Consider the following 17,620-nt stretch of genomic DNA (forward strand, 5'->3'; position numbering starts at 1 on the left):
AGTACCAGACAAAGCAGAAAGTCTGGCTGCTGCAGAGGTGCTATTAATCAGAGCTTCTTCCAACCCTAAAAAGAATAAATATTAGGGAATGACAATGAGAATAGATATTGATGTCTGTTCCATATTAAATGAGGTAATTTTAGATTTTCTTAAGTCTAGTATTGGCTAAGCAAAGGAATAGGTAATCAGTGTGTGTGTAACACATGGGAAACCTCCCAAGTGCATTTGTTTGGAAACTTGGAGATCTGGCTTTCAAAGGTATCTCGTGAATTATATGAACTTTATTCTGAAGTGGCATTCATTTTTCCAGTCAACCTAGTTCGTGGAGGTGTTGGAAAACTCAACTTCTCCAATTCACTCTTTTTTCTTACCTGTCCTCATTATATATTAATATATAGGTATTGATAATTCTTTATAACTCTATTTTCTTTTTTCCAAGATACTGATACTTCTTTATATTTTAAAGGATATTTTAAAAGGTATTTTTGGAGTTCTAGTCACTTCTTTGAGGTTGATCTCCTATCAATTCTTAAGCAGTAATACCTGTTTCACCTGAATTGGGAAGCAGTCTCTAGAAGGTACAAATATGTTCTGAGAAATACGTGTATATTTTGAGTGAGTTTGTATTTGAAAACAATAAATTTCTTTCATGCATTTATTCAACAAATACTTGTTGTTTACTGTATGGTAAGCACTTTGTTATACCAGTAAACATAACTGTCCCTGACCTCAGAGAGCCTCTACTCTAGCGAGGGAGTCCAGATTCAAACAAATAAACACACAAATTGTATAATTATAATAATAACAAATTCTGTGAAGGAAAAGTACAGGGTAGTATGAAAGTATATGACGTAGGCAACCTTAAGGTGGGGAATCAGGGAAGCCTCCCTGAGGAGGTGATATTTAAACTGAGGCCAGAAGGATACTTAAGAATTAGCATAGTAAAGGTGTGGCAGAGAGGTGGGTATAGAAAGTGAGAATAGACTCCGCAGAGGCCTTGAGGTGGGAAGAAGTTTGGCCTGTTTAAGAAGAGATGGAAGACCAGTTAGACTGGAGCAAGCCAAAGAGAAAGCTCCGTAAGAAAGGCTGGCGAGTAGGGAGTCCAGCATCACAGCTGTCCTTAGAGCAGTGCTGGAAGTATCTAAGAACCAGACAGGATCAGATTTGTGTGTTAAAAGTTCACTCTGGTTGCTGTATGGAAACATTATTCTCTGTGACAGGAGTCAGCAAACTTTTTCTGTAAAAAAGCCAGATAGTAAATATAATACATTTTGTGGGTCATATGGTCTGTTGCAACTACTCAACTTTCCATGTTTTATGAAAGTAGCCATAGACATATGTTAGTGAACAAACCTGGCTCTGTTCTATAAAATTCATTTATGGATGCTGAAATTTCAATTTAATACAGATTTTTATGTGTCACGAAATATTCTCCCCTTTATTTTTTTAAAACCACTTAAGGGGGGCTTCCCTGGTGGCGCAGTGGTTGAGAATCTGCCTGCTAATGCAGGGGACACGGGTTCGAGCCCTGGTCTGGGAAGATCCCACATGCCGCGGAGCAACTGGGCCCGTGAGCCACAATTACTGAGCCTGCGCGTCTGGAGCCTGTGCTCCGCAACAAGAGAGACCGCGACAGTGAGAGGCCCGCGCACCACGATGAAGAGTGGCCCCCGCTCGCCGCAACTAGAGAAAGCTCTCACACAGAAACGAAGACCCAGCACAGCCAAAAATAATAAAATAAACTAAAAAAAAAAACCTCAAAACCACTTAAGGGACTTCCCTGGTGGTGCAGTGGTTAAGAATCTGCCTGCCAAGGCAGGGGACACGGGTTCGATCCCTGATCTGGGGAGATCCCACATGCCGCGGAGCAACTGAGCCCCATGCACCACAACTACTGAGCCTGCGCTCTAGAGCCCACGTGCCACAACTGCTGAAGCCCACGCTCCTAGAGCCCGTGCTCCGCAACAAGAGGAGCCACCGCAATGAGAAGCCCGCGCACCGCAACGAAGAGTAGCCCCTGCTCACCGCAACTAGAGAAAGCCCACACGCAGCAACAAAGACCCAACGCAGCCAAAAATAAAAAATTAATTAATTAATTTTTTAAAAAAACACTTAAAAATATGAAAGCCATTCTTAGTTCCCAGGCCATACAAAGATAGGAAGCAGGCTGACTGACCTGAGAGCCACAGTTTGCTGACCCCTGTTATAGCACTTATATTTCTTATTTGTTTAAGTTTTGTTACTCTGCCTCTTAAATGATGTTTTACTTCTACCTTGACATTTTTCTTAAGTTGTCTACATTTTTTTCAACACTCTGGTAAAGGTATGACCAACGCTAAATAAAAAATGGGAATATAACCTCTTCTTTTCTATTTCTTTATCTTAGTGCTACATTTTCCATTTGAAAATGACATGACTGACCCATTCTATTTTTTATCCACAGGCTTTTTAAAAAATAATGGGTAATTTTGTATTTTTCCTGTTTATTTTCTTCTTGCCAAAGTGTTATACTTGGTGCTTTCTTCTTTCAGACCTAACACTGAATTTTTCATCTTTTCTTTACCTGGTAATAGTTCTAAAATTTAATTCTGGCATTCAAAACAAAAAATGGTAGAGACATCAGAAGAACAAAGTGAATAATATTCAAACAACACAATTGCATGTAAATATTTGTTGTGTGACTAGATAAAATACTTTCTTTACATCAAGATAAACAATATCCATATAATATCAGATCTGCACATACATCATTCTGACTTGAAGGGAAATTCCTAGTTGCTTCTGTGTATTGCACTATTCAGCCCCACAAGATGCTGGAAAGCATAACGTAGTGGAAATAGTACAGGTAGGCTTGCTTTAAATTCCATCTGAGTCTTACTAAGTATATGATATTGGGCAATTTAATTAATTTCTTGGAGCCTAAGTTTCCCTGAAGCATGCAAAATACATAGTCAGTGATGGAAATTCCCATCCACCTTTCTTCCCCTGTAAGCATGATCTTTCATCACATGAAAGTCGCCATGTTAAAAAATTAGGGGAAAAAACAGCCCGTATTTGGTGATGGTGAGGGTGTTTGGTATTAGTTTTAATCTTATGCAGATATGAAGTTAAAAAAAAAAATCTGGCAGTATTCCAAAATGGGACCAATGTACTTTTAAGGTAGTGTACATGATAAATGTCTATACTTTTCATTAATATTTCCTCTGCCTTTATTTTTACTTCTGAAAACTCAGGTTTGACAGTTCTCTGGAAGATCTACCTAAGAGTGGACCTCACCCACCTGCAACTCCTCAGGTTTTACATATTGGTAGCCAAGTAGCCACACTTTCTAAAGTAACTACGTATTCTAGGTAGAGTTTTTTCCTCTTGGTATGTCTGAATTTTAATGCTGGTGGTGAAATTAAAATACTAAAACTGTTTGACTAAAAAGGAAAAAGTGATCATAGATTACAGAACTGACATCACTAATATATAGACAAAGCTTGGCCTCAGCCTTGGAACACTGCTTTACACTGCTTTTATATTTTTAATTTTTTGTTTAGATTCCAAGTTTTAGAGTCAGGAAATCTGTGCCTTTTGTTTATTCACTGTGATTTGGAAAGTCAGCTTCCTTAAGTTTGACATAAGTCTGCTTTACTGAATTAGAGCATTCCCCTCTAAAAAAAGAGTGATAGAGATTATGTGTTCCAGTTGCCCAGATATTCTAAAGGTATTCTGGTTAATTCTTCTTATGAGATTTTGCTGGACTCTGCTGATACTGAGTCTTTTTATATTATTATTTGTGATACAATATGATAAAAGAAATTCATTAGTTTCCTTTTCTTCTTACAGAAGAGGGATAATTTAGCTGATTTATTTTTTTAGCTGACTTTTTTATAGATTTCAGTTTCTCGTCATTATTCACCATTACTTCCCTCAAATAGTAGCCATTGCCTCAAAGATGCAGAGTAATTGAGAAACTCAAAGTTGAGTCATTGATAACTTTATTCTTCCACTTGGCATGACACTCATATTCCCCTGCTCTGCCACTGATAACATCTTTCTTTTCTCTTTCTTAGCCCCCATTCTTTATTTTCCAGCCATTCACAACAGTTAAAACATAGCCATAGAGTTCAGTTAAATTATAGACTTACCAAAAAATTATACTTAAACAATTCTGTGTGTGTGTGTGTGTGTGTGTGTGTGTGTGTGTATGTATTTAATGGCTTGCCACTGTTTTTTAAATTTGTCTTCTAATGGTTTGTAAAATTATAGCCAGTGGAACTAGGAATAATGGATTATCAGATTCTTCTGACAGGGAGAAGAGACGTATGTCAACCCTCACTGTTTTAGACATCTGAGCTCTCATTAGCCTGGGTTGAGTTTGGTACATAATTACTTTGTTTTGGAGGTGGCCATTGTCACCAAATTTTTGGAAAAGGTGATCGTAGTGTAGTGAGGATGTTCATTAAGAAGTTGCGCTCATAAATGAAGGAGACACACGTTTCACCCCATGCATTTTAGACTTTCTTTTTACTTAATAAAAAAGAAATTCTCAAATTCCAATTTGATAACCAGACTTGAAAATCATTACAGTCCTAATGATGGAATGTTAAGTCCTGTCTAGGTGTACGACCTTTTCTAAAAGACTAAAGGAAACTAATTATTATTTTAAGTAATAAGAATTCTGAAGATAAAATTTCATACCAGCATTTTTGAATCTTTACAGGGCTAACTGAAAATAGAAATGCAGAGTGTCAGCAGAGAAGGTGATCTTTTAGTCATATTCACTGTAACTACTGTTTATTTTACGAAGGTGCTTGCCCTCCGCAAATAGTTTTACTCTCAGTATTTTAAAGTTATTTCTTGTCCATATTAATACACATAGCTGCTTTTGAAGAGGCAGCCGGTTGTACCTGCTTCTCTTGAAAACACAGGTCTCGTTAAAATGTGAGGCTCTGGGTGTGTATCGTCTCTAAGGTAATACTCTTTATGTAGAGACTTTTTTGAAAAAATTAACATAACCTTCCTTCTTTCTCTGCTTATGGAAATTCACAGTACATGTTTGGATTTAGTTTCTACTTAGTTGTTGACAAATCAGTCTTCAAATGTGTGTTGTTATACTGATTTCATTTGAAATAGGATTAGAGACAGTGAACTTAAAAACATTCAAAGAAAGTTTGTGTGTTCAGAACATCAGTTTTATGGAGGATTCTGTGTCAGATTTTAATTTCTGAGAGAAATCCTAGCAACAGTAAATAAAGGACCCAAGCTCCTTTTACACTTGTGACATGTCACACCTCTATAAAATCTAAATATTAATAGAGCATGGCTGCTATCTTATCTTTATTATGCTACCTCTTCTCACGTTCCTTTTTGTTCCTCTCCTCTGTTTCTCTTTCTCTACTGATCAATTTCAGCAGCTCCACAAGAAATGTGGCGACAGGTTCTTTGGAAGGGTCTCGAAACTTGTCTGCCTTGTCTTCTCCTGCTAGATATAGCGCTGCCGTTCTGAGCAACGCAGCCGCTACGGTGTCTGCTGTGCTTGCTGCAAAAACCAGGTAGAGCTACGTGTACAATGTGCGTCGCGTGTGAACCCAGCGCTTTTCACTGTCTTACAACTCACCTCCGAGAAAACTTACCCATTTGAAATAGTCACAGCCCTATTATGAGATCTGAATTGTATTGGGGACATTTTTTCTAGGTTGCGGATATATCCCACAGTGTTCATTACTGATTTTTCTTTAAATTATCCTTTTATCTCTTTTCATTACCACCATTTATCTATGATACTTCTCAGTTGTGAGGATTGTTGCATGTTGTGTGCCTTATGACTTTTTATCATTTTTAATCTTCATATCTGAAACAGAATCAAGTATAAATAGGTATATTAAGTTTCTGTTGGTTTTACCTGGTTATGTTTGAGGTTGATCTGAAGCCTAACTATTCTAATATCCCTTTCTCCTATAAAAATAGTAAAACCTTTTTATTGTTGTGGGGTTTTGTTTTTACGTAAGTCATAGTCGTCTTCATAGCTTTAAATGCTTTCCAAAAGATTGCCTTGATCAGTTTTGGTGAAAATTTAATCAATTCTGTGTTAATGAGTAGAATAACATAATAGACTTTTCTCTTCATCCTCTTTCTACTTCTTTGTTCCCTCTGTCTCTGTCCCTATCTCTCTCTTTCTCTGGAAATGTTTCAAATCATAAACTGTAAAAACTGCATACTTTCTGCGCTTGGTAGTGTGATTTATCAACTCAAAACTCTTTCTGAATGCTCGCCAGGCTCTCCAGTCCTGAAAAACATCACTCACTCCTGGATGCATTTTGCATCAGCCCTGTTTCCAAGCCTTTAGCTTTTTCGTATCTCAAGCCCTCGAGGAAATCAACTGGCTCTGTCCATGTTAAGACAACCAGGTACTGGGAGAGCAGATGTCACAAGGGGTGGTTTGCTGTGGAAGGTACTGCTTTCTCTAACACTGAAGCGTCATATTAACAGCCCAGATGAGAAAATCCGAGAGCTGATTTGCGTCCAGTTTTAAATTAACTGTAATTTCAATGCAGTGATAATGCACAAGCATGTTATTTTGTATGATTATTAACTTGCCTTTTAATCCTTTGTGACATCTTTTATTAGCACATTTGATATTTGGTATGAAATTACGAGTAATAGTACAAGTATTTAACTTAGAGTAGAACCCTTTTTTTTTTTTTTTTTAGAACCCTGTTTTTTGTTGCTTGGATGTTGCTATATGAGAAGAGTTAAATGTTTAATAAAACATACCTTTATACCTTTTGAAAAAATGAAAAAGAATAATAAAATAATTGGTTTTGATTGGCTACTATCTTATAGCTCATAGATATGAAGGTTTTATGTGGGCAGACAACTTAATTTTCTCCCTATCTGGGAAATACTGAAACACAAAAATGAATTTTTCTCCTAAACTTAACAATTTTGCTAAAATTATTAGGTATAACATAAAAATAAAAATATCTTAAGTGTTTACTAAAGGTATAATCTTAATGAAATGACTACATTATTTCTGACAGAACATAAAATTAATGACAGAGGGTACAACTATGACTATAATTTGTAAAAGCATGATATGACACAGGCTGCCTGTTGATCATGTGTTTGTGTCCTACCCACTGTTATGGATGTTCTCAATATGCTTAATTACAAGCATACCTCGGAGATATTACGGGTGTGGTTCCAAACCATTGCAATAAGGTAAATAATGCAATAAAGTGAGTCACAAATTTTTTGGTTTCCCAGTACATTTATATAAAAGTTATGTTCACACTATATTGTATTCTGTTAAGTGTGCAATAGCATTATGTCTAAAGTTAATGTATACACCTTAATTTAAAAATATTTTATTGCTGAAAAATGCTAACCATCATCTGAGCCTGCAGTGAGTCTTAATCTTTTTGCAGTAGTAACATCAAAGATCACTGATCACAGATCGCCATAACAAATGTAATAATAATGGAAAATGTTTGAAATACTGTGAGGATTACCAAAATATGGCACAGAGACACAAAGTTAGCAGCAAATGCTTTTGGAAAAATGATGCCAGTAGACTTGCTTGATGCAGGGTTGCCACAAACCTTCAAGTTGTAAAAAAAAAAAAAAAGTTCAGTGTGTGCAAAGCACAGTAAAGTGCAATAAAATGAGGTGTCCCTGTATAATTCTGGATTACTTTTAAGGGAGATGTTTAAACAGGAGGACAAACAGTAAAATGTACAAGAGGTCATTGTACATTTTGCTCTAAGAAAAAATATACCCGAAATTATTTTATATTTGTGGAATTGTGATTGTTAAATGAGCAGAAATATTACATTGTCAGGGCTGTACAAAGACAGGTTACTAACTACCCTTGGAATAAAAGGTTCCTTTGAGAACCTAATGGAATGCTCTAAACATTGATTGACATCAAATGGAGATGGGATGGGGAAAAATGCTGATTATGAGAAAATACCCCCTTTCTCCGTTAGTACCATGCTTATTCAGCTTTTAGCTTTATATTCCAGTAAGTTATTTTGTTCTCCCTGTTTTAACAGAAAAAGAACAACATAAAAATCCTGGCATACCTTGTTTGATTGGAGAATTTTAATGGTTTTCATTTATCATTGTAAAACTGAGGACAGTTTTATAACTTTTTTGTATGTAGTTGTTACATGTCAGGCAATCTGTAAGCAGGAAAATTTACTCTTAAAAGAAATGAATCCTAGATAGTTTTTCCTTCAAGTCAGGTGTCTTATTGTTTAAATAAACTTTCTGTTTTTGAAAAAAAGGTGTGCCTGTACTTATGGACTAACTGAATATTTATCCATGCACCCACTTCCAGAGGAAGTGTTAGTAGTCATTTACATTACTTTTTATTAACAGCAATAGGCACAAACTAGATATGTTTCGATATTTGGGAAAGGAAAACGGTTCTCAACAAGGTAAGCTAGTTGGCATTCTGCAAAGCTGGAGTGCAGGGTTTCCTGAGGAGACCTTGCCACTTCATTGAGAGGAGTACCAAAAGAGCGGTTGGGTTATAACAGTAATCTTTAAAATTATAATAAAGTGTAGTATAATACCAGAATTGTGTCTTTCCATTATAGTATATTTAACATGTTGAATTTTGATACAAAACGTCTAAGTTAAAGAATTTTGCTTAGGAACATACAAAAAATTTTCTTGTAAATAGGATTCTGGAACAAAGGAGACTCATGACTGCTCTATACATCTAGGTCCTTTCATAGAGTTCTGACAGGAGAATTCTGTTGAAATTAAAAGTTGTTTATAATTATGACCTTCCAGAAATACTCCTTTCCTACTACTTCAGAATCTATGTATATCAATTTTTATAAAACTTTAGCTAAAAACTGTGTAGTTTAAACACTGATAATTAAACCTGCAATGTACAGCTGGCTTTTTAAAAAAAATTAAATGTGTAATTAGAATAAAAGTTACCTCGAGATTATTCTTTTAACAGAGATTTTCCTTTGAAAATAGACTTGAAATTTCTGTTCCCAATCTGCAGCTGAAATTGATTTGTTGTAATAGTTAAACAAATGTGGGAAAAGAATGTAAACTCAAGATAAATCAGGTTGCTGACACTGAAAGTTAACTTCCCTTCGTTTTTCTTTTGTCCTCGTTAACTCAGTTTTGAAAAGAAGCCTTTGCTCTCTCAGTATGTTTTTCTCCATTTTCAGTTTTTTAAATATGAAACAGAATCTTTGGTATTCTTTAGATGGAAGTCATATTAATTTAACATTTTATTTCAGTGCTTGTTTATTTGGCAGACTAGTGAAAATAACCATATTTGATTGTTAGCTTCTGTGGTATTAGCCAACAGTATTTATGGATTTGCTCTGATTTCCTCACTAGAATCTTTCAGAAAGCATTTTAATTTTGTTTAGAATTTAGATATACCTTAAACAATTTAAATTTAGAAAAAAATATATATGAGTCATTACTTCAGAAATAAGATACCAATCTAAGTATTCATGACATATTATATTAATAAATTAGTCATCAATTTGAAATATTTTGCTGTTAGTGATTACTGATAACATTTTTTTCCCAAATATAAAATTACATAGCCAGTGGCTTTACTAATTTTTTAATCTTTAGTACACGATACCTAATGTTTATGTATTTTCTTTAAATAGTAGCTAACGTTAAAAATTGGAAAAAAAGACATGGGATTTTTAGAGACCTATACATCATATATTCCAATATGAGATTGTCTAGATAAAACCTAATATTTCATTCTTTTTATGGCTGAGTAATATTCCAATGTGTGTGTGTGTATGTATGTATGTATACACCACATATTTTATCTATTCATCTGTCGATGGACACATAGGTTTCTTCTATGTCTTGGCTATTGTAAATAGTGCTGCTGTGAACATTGGGGTGCACGTATCTTTAGAGTTTTCGTCTTTTCCAGATATATGCCCGGGAGTGGGATTGCTAGATCATATGGTAACTGTTTGTAGGAGCCTCCGTACTGTTCTCCGTATTTACATTCCTACCAACAGTGTAGGAGTGTTCCTAAAAGTAGTATTTTAATCTCATTTCACAAATGAGGAAATTTACCAAGTTTAAGTAACATATCAAGGTCACAATAAATGCACCAACCTCAAATAGTTTATAATGTAGTAGAGGAGACAAGATACATAAAGAAGTTACTATTAATTAAGAAAAACTGTGGCTATTACAAATTGAAATGTAGCTTTATGCCATGCAGTTAATATCTGCCATGCACTGAAGCAAGGAGTGTCTTTACTTCTAGAAGATTGAGTGATTAAATAAAATATGTTAATTGCTTAGCACAGTACACAATGCATGATGGGTATTATTGTGCTACTACTCCTATTGCTAATTATGGGTAAGATTTGGACAGGTGCAGAGGGAGAGTGGGGGGAGCACCTTCCATGTAGAGCCTGGAAAAGATGTAGAGTTGTGGACAGAGAGGAGCTATGGCAAGAATATAGTTTGTGTAGCAAAGTGGTAGGAGATACGACTGAACAGATAGATTGTAGCTCTATCTTAGAAGGCTTCAAATGTCAGGCTGACGTGTAACTTAGTCCTCCACTCTCTAAATGGTTAGATCTGGTCTACAGCATCTCCACCTTTTGTTAAGTGCCTTCTGGAAACAAACCTCTCATGGAAAGTGTTGTTTCCTTTGGATGATTTTTCATATTAGGAAGTACTTACTTTTATTGAACCTAGTCTATCTCACCATAGATTCGACTCAACCTTCAGCAAACAGAGCGTAGCAATATAGAGTGAATCCACATGTCAGATATTTGAGCATTAGTCTTATACTTCTTCTGAGTTTCTTTCATACCATGGGCCAATTAACCAGTTCCCTCAACCTAACTTCACCAGGCTTGGCATTGATTTCCTGTTGTCCTGGTCACTTTCTTCTAAGTAAGTTGGCAACTCTCCTGTAATTAAATGTTAACTGTTTCAGGTTATTACACATTAAATGATGATTTGGGTTTTATTATTATTTTCAGATTATGTGTTTCATCTGTAAATTCTAGTATTGCTTGGTCATAAATTCTCTTTTCAGAATTGTGGCTATATGGATTATTAGTTGTTTTTTTTTTTTTTCAAATCCTCATGAGTAATTAACCCTAGAATTAAAATGGTCTATACTTCTCTATTACTTTCAAAAATAATTTGTTTGTAATGTGTAAAAATATTGAAAATAAGTCTTTATTATTTGAATACATTAATTATCTTTTTCATATGTTAAGCTCATATTCTGTATCCTAGAGTATGGTTAAGTACTTTGTACATAAATATCTTAATTAAGTCCCTGGAATTCTTATGAGCAAAGCATTATCCCCATTTAAAGTTTAGGTAACTGAGGCTTAGAGAAGTAAAATGATCTGTCCCTCACAAATCTTTTATAAGGACTAACCAAAACATTTAAACCCTGTTTCTATTAATATTATTTAGTGTGTCATCATTACTGATAATTGTGTTCAGCACTCCCATTAAGTAAGCCGTCTTTCACTTTTTATTTATGATAAAAATTATTAAAGTGCTTAATTTTTTCATAGTATAGTATGTTTCAACATCATCAGATGTGAGTTTTTCATTAAACTGATTAGAAATGTTGGAAGAAGGTGATGTCTCTACTACACCTGAATTTGAGAGGACAGTAATAGGGAACAATATTTCAAGAAAGTTAAAATAGCTCTAATATAATTTTTCAGAACTATTTAGTGTCAGAGGTGCCCAGAACCCACCCCAAGGTGTGATGACTCACTAGAGGACTTGACAGAACTTAGTCCATCGTAGTACTCCTGACTGAGAGTTATTACGGTGAAAGAATACAAAGCAGAATCAGCAAGGAGAAAGGTGCATAGGACCAAGTCCAGAAGAAAGGAGGCTCAAGTTTCCAAAAGTCCTCTCCCAGTGAGGTCATACAGGATGTGTGGATTCCTAGAGCAGTGAGTTATGAGAAGACGTGCAAAGTGTTCTCTACCAGAGAAGCTCTCTAGAAACTAAGTACCTAAGACATATTTAATTGGGGCTTGTCATGTAGGCACGTTGTGCCTTGTTCATACCAAAACGCCAGACTCTCAGAAGGAAAGCAGGTGTTTAGCATAAACCACATTGTTGATATAGTTTAGGCACAATGAGCCACTGTTTATCTTTTGGAGAGACTTTTATATGACCGTAGGGAACTATTTACCAGCCAAGTTGCCAAAAGCCAGTCAAAGGGCAACCTTGCAGCAGGCCTTCCTGCAGCCTCAGGCCTGCTCTGTTAGGTGTTACCCAGGCTTAAAGAGGCATTGGGAAAATTAGGTAATCTGGGTCATTTGGTAGTAGAGTGGGCATGATTGCATTTGAAATTGCCTTGAAATTTCAACCTGACAGTATAATTAAGGGTATTTATTTTACTAAAGTCATTTATATAGTATCCTGTCGTTATTGATCTATTCCTCTATAGCTGTTGATTTCAGGTATTGAAGGAACTGAGTTTCTGTGCATGGAATTTGTAGCAAGCGGAAGCTAAATTTCTCTTGAAAAGTTAGTAGGATGTATGTATTATTGTTGTTACTATTATTATACTTCACTTGAGAGAAACTTACAGTATTGCATCATTCCAAAGAGCGTATTTTATTATTTGAACTACCTAAAATTATTTTTTTGAAATGATGATATATAAGTATAAATAACAAATGACTGGGATAATAAAAGCCATATGATCTTCTAAATCAAACTGGAACCACCTGTTTCACCTGTTAAGCAAATAGCTCAGATTGAAAGAAGACAATGGCAGACTTGTTTCTTGTTTTCCTGTAATCCTGAACACAGAACACTGGATGTTGCGTTAGGCGGTGGATGTTGTCTTTTGTTCACCACTGTGCAACACAATGTCTGGAACATAGTAGGTGCTTAAGTATTTATTGCATGAATGAGTGACAGAGTGTGTGAGTGAAAAGAGTGACTGGTAAGACGTCAGGGAAACTTGGTTCATAAAATACTAGAAGGATGTGGAAAAGAGGAAAACAGCATCTGTGCCATTTCATAAAAATTATCAGGGAGTCTCCAGTAATTAATTGTTTTAATCTAGATGACCCTTCTGAAACGTTGAGATAGAGGAAATCAGCTTCTTATTTAAAAGGATTGGCTGTATAAGTTTTTCAGTGCCGAATTTCTCATGGTAGAACTTTTTAAAGAGAATTTCCAAAGCATTGAAAGAACTGCAGTCTGACTCCTTTCCTTCCCTTTTTCTTTTTTTCTGTTTTAAAAAAAGGCAGCCCCTCAGTCATGGTATTAGAGTTTTTCTTTTTAAAATAACAGTTAATTAATTAGTTTTTTTTAACATCTTTATTGGAGTATAATTGCTTTACAATGGTGTGTTAGTTTCTGCTTTATAACAAAGTGAATCAGTTGTACATATACATATATCCCCATATCTCTTCCCACGTGCGTCTCCCTCCCTCCCACCCTCCCTATCCCACCCCTCTAGGTCACAAAGCACCGAGCTGACCTCCCTGTGCTATGCGGCTGCTTTCCTCTAGCTAGCTATTTTACATTTGGTAGTGTATATATGTATTTTTGTTTTCCTTAGAGATTTAATAAATTGAGGAAAGAACGAATCATTGCTGAGTCAGATCGCTACCGCGTCACCAAAAATGCTTCCTTCTTTTCTCTGCAGCAGCGCCCAGGAGCCCTCCCAGCCGCCGGCCGCCTCCGCAGCTGCAGCCGGGAGCACGCCCGAGGGGCCGGGAAGCCCAGGCTCGGCCAGACCAGGGGTGGCCGGGCTCACCACTGCTGCCGCCTTCAAGCCTCTAGGGTCCACCGGCGGCATCAAGTCACCAAGCTGGCAACGGCCCAACCAAGCAGGTACTACGCCCAAGAAATCTCTTGCTTTTTGCATTTAAGTGTAATTATGAAAATGTGTTCTGGGATATATGATAGAATTCACTGGTGAAACCCATTCTCAACTAAGATTTACAAAGGACTGGGAAGAGTAGGTACAGCTATTTTCCTCTCTGAAGTGTCTCATAAACATTCTCTGTGTGTGTTTGACACAATTGCCACTTGCTATTTATAATTATAGAATTGAGAGCGTTTCCTGGTTTCCTAGATTACCCAGGAGGCATGGGGTCAATTGTAAATTTGGGGTCTTATTAACAAACCATGTTGTTGGAAGGTTAGCCTTGGAAATACAGCATTTTAGTTTTGATCATGTATACAAAATAACAACAGAAGCACTTGTTGCCGTCAAACAATTATTGAAGAAAGGTCTTTCACTTCCTGTCCTTGGGCTCCATCTGGAAACCTGAGTTTTCATTCACTTCTACAGATAAATAGCTTTAAATGAAGTCACTTAACCTTGACCCTCAGTTTTCTTTTCTTTTTTTTTTTTCATTTATTTTATTTATTTATTTTTGGCTGTGTGGGGTCTTCATTGCTGCGCGCATGGGCTTTGTCTAGTTACGGTGAGCGGGGGCTACTCTTCATGGCGGTGCACAGGCTTCTCACTGCCGTGGCTTCTCTTGTTGTGGAGCATGGGCTCTAGGCGTGAGGGCTTCAGTAGTTGTGGCTCGCAGGCTCAGTAGTTTTGGCGCACGGGCTGAGTTGCTCCGCAGCATGTGGGATCTTCCCGGACCAGGGATCAAATCTGTGTCCCCTGCATTGGCAGGAGGATTCTTAACCACTGCGCCACCAGGGAAGCCCGACCCTCAGTTTTCTGATCTGCAAAATGGAAGGAGACTAAATGCTTCTCCCAACATGAATGAAGGTTATGGTTATAGGACGAAAGTACCTCTCCTAAGAGGAAGACGGGGCTATACTTAAATGTCGCTGATCCCACCCTTAGTCTTACCTCTTTACACTCTCCCTGAATGATCTCTCACCCAGGTTCCTTTTACTACCCGGCCACTGATAATTTACAGTCCTCTCTCTCCTGATCTCCGTACCCTCAGACTTGTTGACCTCCTTACTGTTTCCAGGTGGCACCTCAAATGCAGTGTGCCTGAAAATATCATACCTGTCTCTGGAGATGTCACAGTCACCCAGGCGCCAAAGCTAGAATGGAAGCTTGAGAGTCCCGCCTCCACCCCCATGTTCTCACAGTAACTAATACCTAACGATTCCACATCTTAGTATTTCTCAAATTTCTTTTCTCCTCTTTGTGGTCACAGCCATTGGCTTGGTTCGGGCCCTGGTCTTTACAAACAGCTCCTAACTAATTTCCCCATCTCCTTCTCAGCCTGTCAGTCTGTCCTCCTTACTGCAAGTGACCTTCTGAAGCTCTCACTTGCCCGTGTCACTCTCCTGCTTCAAGTGCTGGCCTGTTTCCCCCTCCTTCACTAATCATTAAGACCTTTTCCACTCTGACCCCTGCTAACTTTTCAAGCTCGTTTCCTGCTGCTCCCAATTTATTATCTGCGCTGTGGTTTTAGTAGAGTAGCTTCAGTTACTGAGACATGCCGTGCTACCCCGCTTGTGAAAGTCCTGGTTCCTCTGCGAAGAAGGGACTTCTTTAACCTAATCCCCTATGTATTTCTAGTCTTCCCTCATCAGTTTTGGGATGAGTATTGATTGACTACACAAGGGGCTGCTTTGAAAAATATGATAGCTTTAAAAATAGGTCTTTTTTTTTTTAAATTTTTAAATTTTGCTTATTTTTGGCTGCATTGGGTCTTTGTTGCTGCGCCCGGGCAGCGAGTGGGGCTACTCTTCATTGCGGTGCGCGGGCTTCTCATTGCAGTGGCTTCTCTTGTTGCAGAGCACGGGCTCTAGGCGCACGGGCTTCAGTAGTTGCAGCACGTGGGCTCAGTAGTTGTGGCTCACGGGCTTAGTTGCTCTGCGGCATGTGAGATCTTCCCGGACCAGGGATCGAACCCGTGTCCCCTGCATTGGCGGGTGGATTCTTAACCACTGTGCCACCAGGGAAGCCCGGTCATTTATTATTTAAGAACATTTTTTTTAACAGTTCACGAGAGTGGAAAAAGTGAACTTGTAATTAATTAGGAATCCATCTTTGTATTTTCCATAGCATTTAAATACATTAACACTAACTTCACTTATTGTAAATTATCTTTAAGAAATCATGAATTTTTTATATAGTTAAAATTTATTTCATAGTGTCATTTTGTGTATTCTTGAATTACCATTACTAATTTTGCAAAGAAGCTCAAAGCTTTGTGCTGTGGGAGAAAGAGGAAAGCTACTGTATATGATCTAGACTATTTTAAAGAAAAGGCTATTTTATTACTTTTGAAAACTTAAACTATTTAGGCTAATATCATTAGCCTCTGAAATTTCTGGACTATTAATTGACTTAGCAAGACCTGTCCTCTTGGAAAAAATGCTGACACCTTAGCCCCACACATTTTTAATTATTTCCATTTACTTAAAGCTTATCTATGTCGATGGAGAGTTGCTGTAATTATTTTGTATGTGATTAGAATACTGAAAGCAACTTTCATAAAAAAATTTTTGGTATGATAATTGGAAGGGAACAGGAGAATGTTTCCTAAAAGAGCAAGGAAAAGGCTAAATTTCAGAGGTAGAAACTGAAGGGAGGCTACCAAGTATATGTACTGTGAAGGGCAGAAAGTATATGTAGTGCCTTTGGAAATTCAGAAACTATGGACAGAAGACCACTCTGCCTATTACTAGAGTAAAAAGAAAAAAATTCCAGTTGACGTGGAACTCCTGGAGGATACACTACAGCAAAATTACCACAAGAGGGCGATCGAATCCTTCTTTCTCTCAGTCTAATTTAATAATCAAAGCAGGCAACTAACTATAATCATGATTCACATGGTTAGTATTTAAAATATTAATCTTTTTACAGAAGGTATAGCTGAATCTAATTTGAGCAAAACTATAACAGGATAGAAAATTATACATTATATAACGTAAAGCATTAATTATTATTGAAAGAAAATGTTTTGCCATTGTGAAGTCTTAGTTGAATTACATCATGATGCTTAGCTCAAATCAGAAAATATTTGCAGAACTCCTGCTGTTTATCTTGCTCTGGGTGCTACAAACTGGCACTTAGTTTATGTTATGTAAAACTTACTTATTTTATGCTATTTTGTAAAAATTGTAAAATAAATACAAAATTCCCAGTCACTCAAGTTCTTTTATTCTACTCTACCTAACAGTATACCATATTTCAAAAAAACCCAAAACAAAACAACACTCCAGAATCTACTTAGTCTTTGATAAATAGTTTCAAGGGCTTCCTAATGCAAATGGGAAAAGTTCTTTTGATTCAGAAGGTGGTAACTGTCACATGATGGGTTCTTATGTTCTTCACAACTCACCCGTGAAAAGGACAGTTCCAACCAAAGGGTGCAAAAGCTACAAAGGCAAGTCACTGCACTAGTGTGGACTCAGATGAAGTGCTAAGCAGGTGGCATTGCTTCTCTCACATTGAGAACTTAAGGTGTCTTTCTCTTGGTAATTCACAGCTGTGCTCTAGTGTGGGTAAAGAAGGAGGGAAAAAAAAGATTTTTTATTCCCCTTACCCTCATACCGTCACCCAAGAGTGCCTATCGCTAATGATGTCATTTTATTTTATTTATTTATTTTTAAGGCATTTCTTTCTTTGTTAAAATTTATTTATTTAATTTATTTATTTTGGGCTGTG

General features: G+C 36.9%; 1 protein-coding gene across 4 annotated transcripts in view; it reads left to right on the forward strand.

Annotated features, from left to right (window-relative positions):
• Positions 1 to 17,620, forward strand: part of PDLIM5 (PDZ and LIM domain 5) — a 209,853-nt gene that overhangs the window by 143,015 nt on the left and 49,218 nt on the right. For all 4 annotated transcript variants that reach the window (XM_059922428.1, XM_059922431.1, XM_059922429.1 and 1 more), the window contains one exon: positions 13,664 to 13,851. In XM_059922428.1, the coding sequence (XP_059778411.1) occupies positions 13,664 to 13,851 (188 nt within the window). The remainder of the gene's footprint in view (positions 1 to 13,663; positions 13,852 to 17,620) is intronic.

Source organism: Balaenoptera ricei, chromosome 5 (genome assembly GCF_028023285.1).
Source record: "Balaenoptera ricei isolate mBalRic1 chromosome 5, mBalRic1.hap2, whole genome shotgun sequence".
NCBI classification, from domain to species: Eukaryota; Metazoa; Chordata; class Mammalia; order Artiodactyla; family Balaenopteridae; genus Balaenoptera; species Balaenoptera ricei.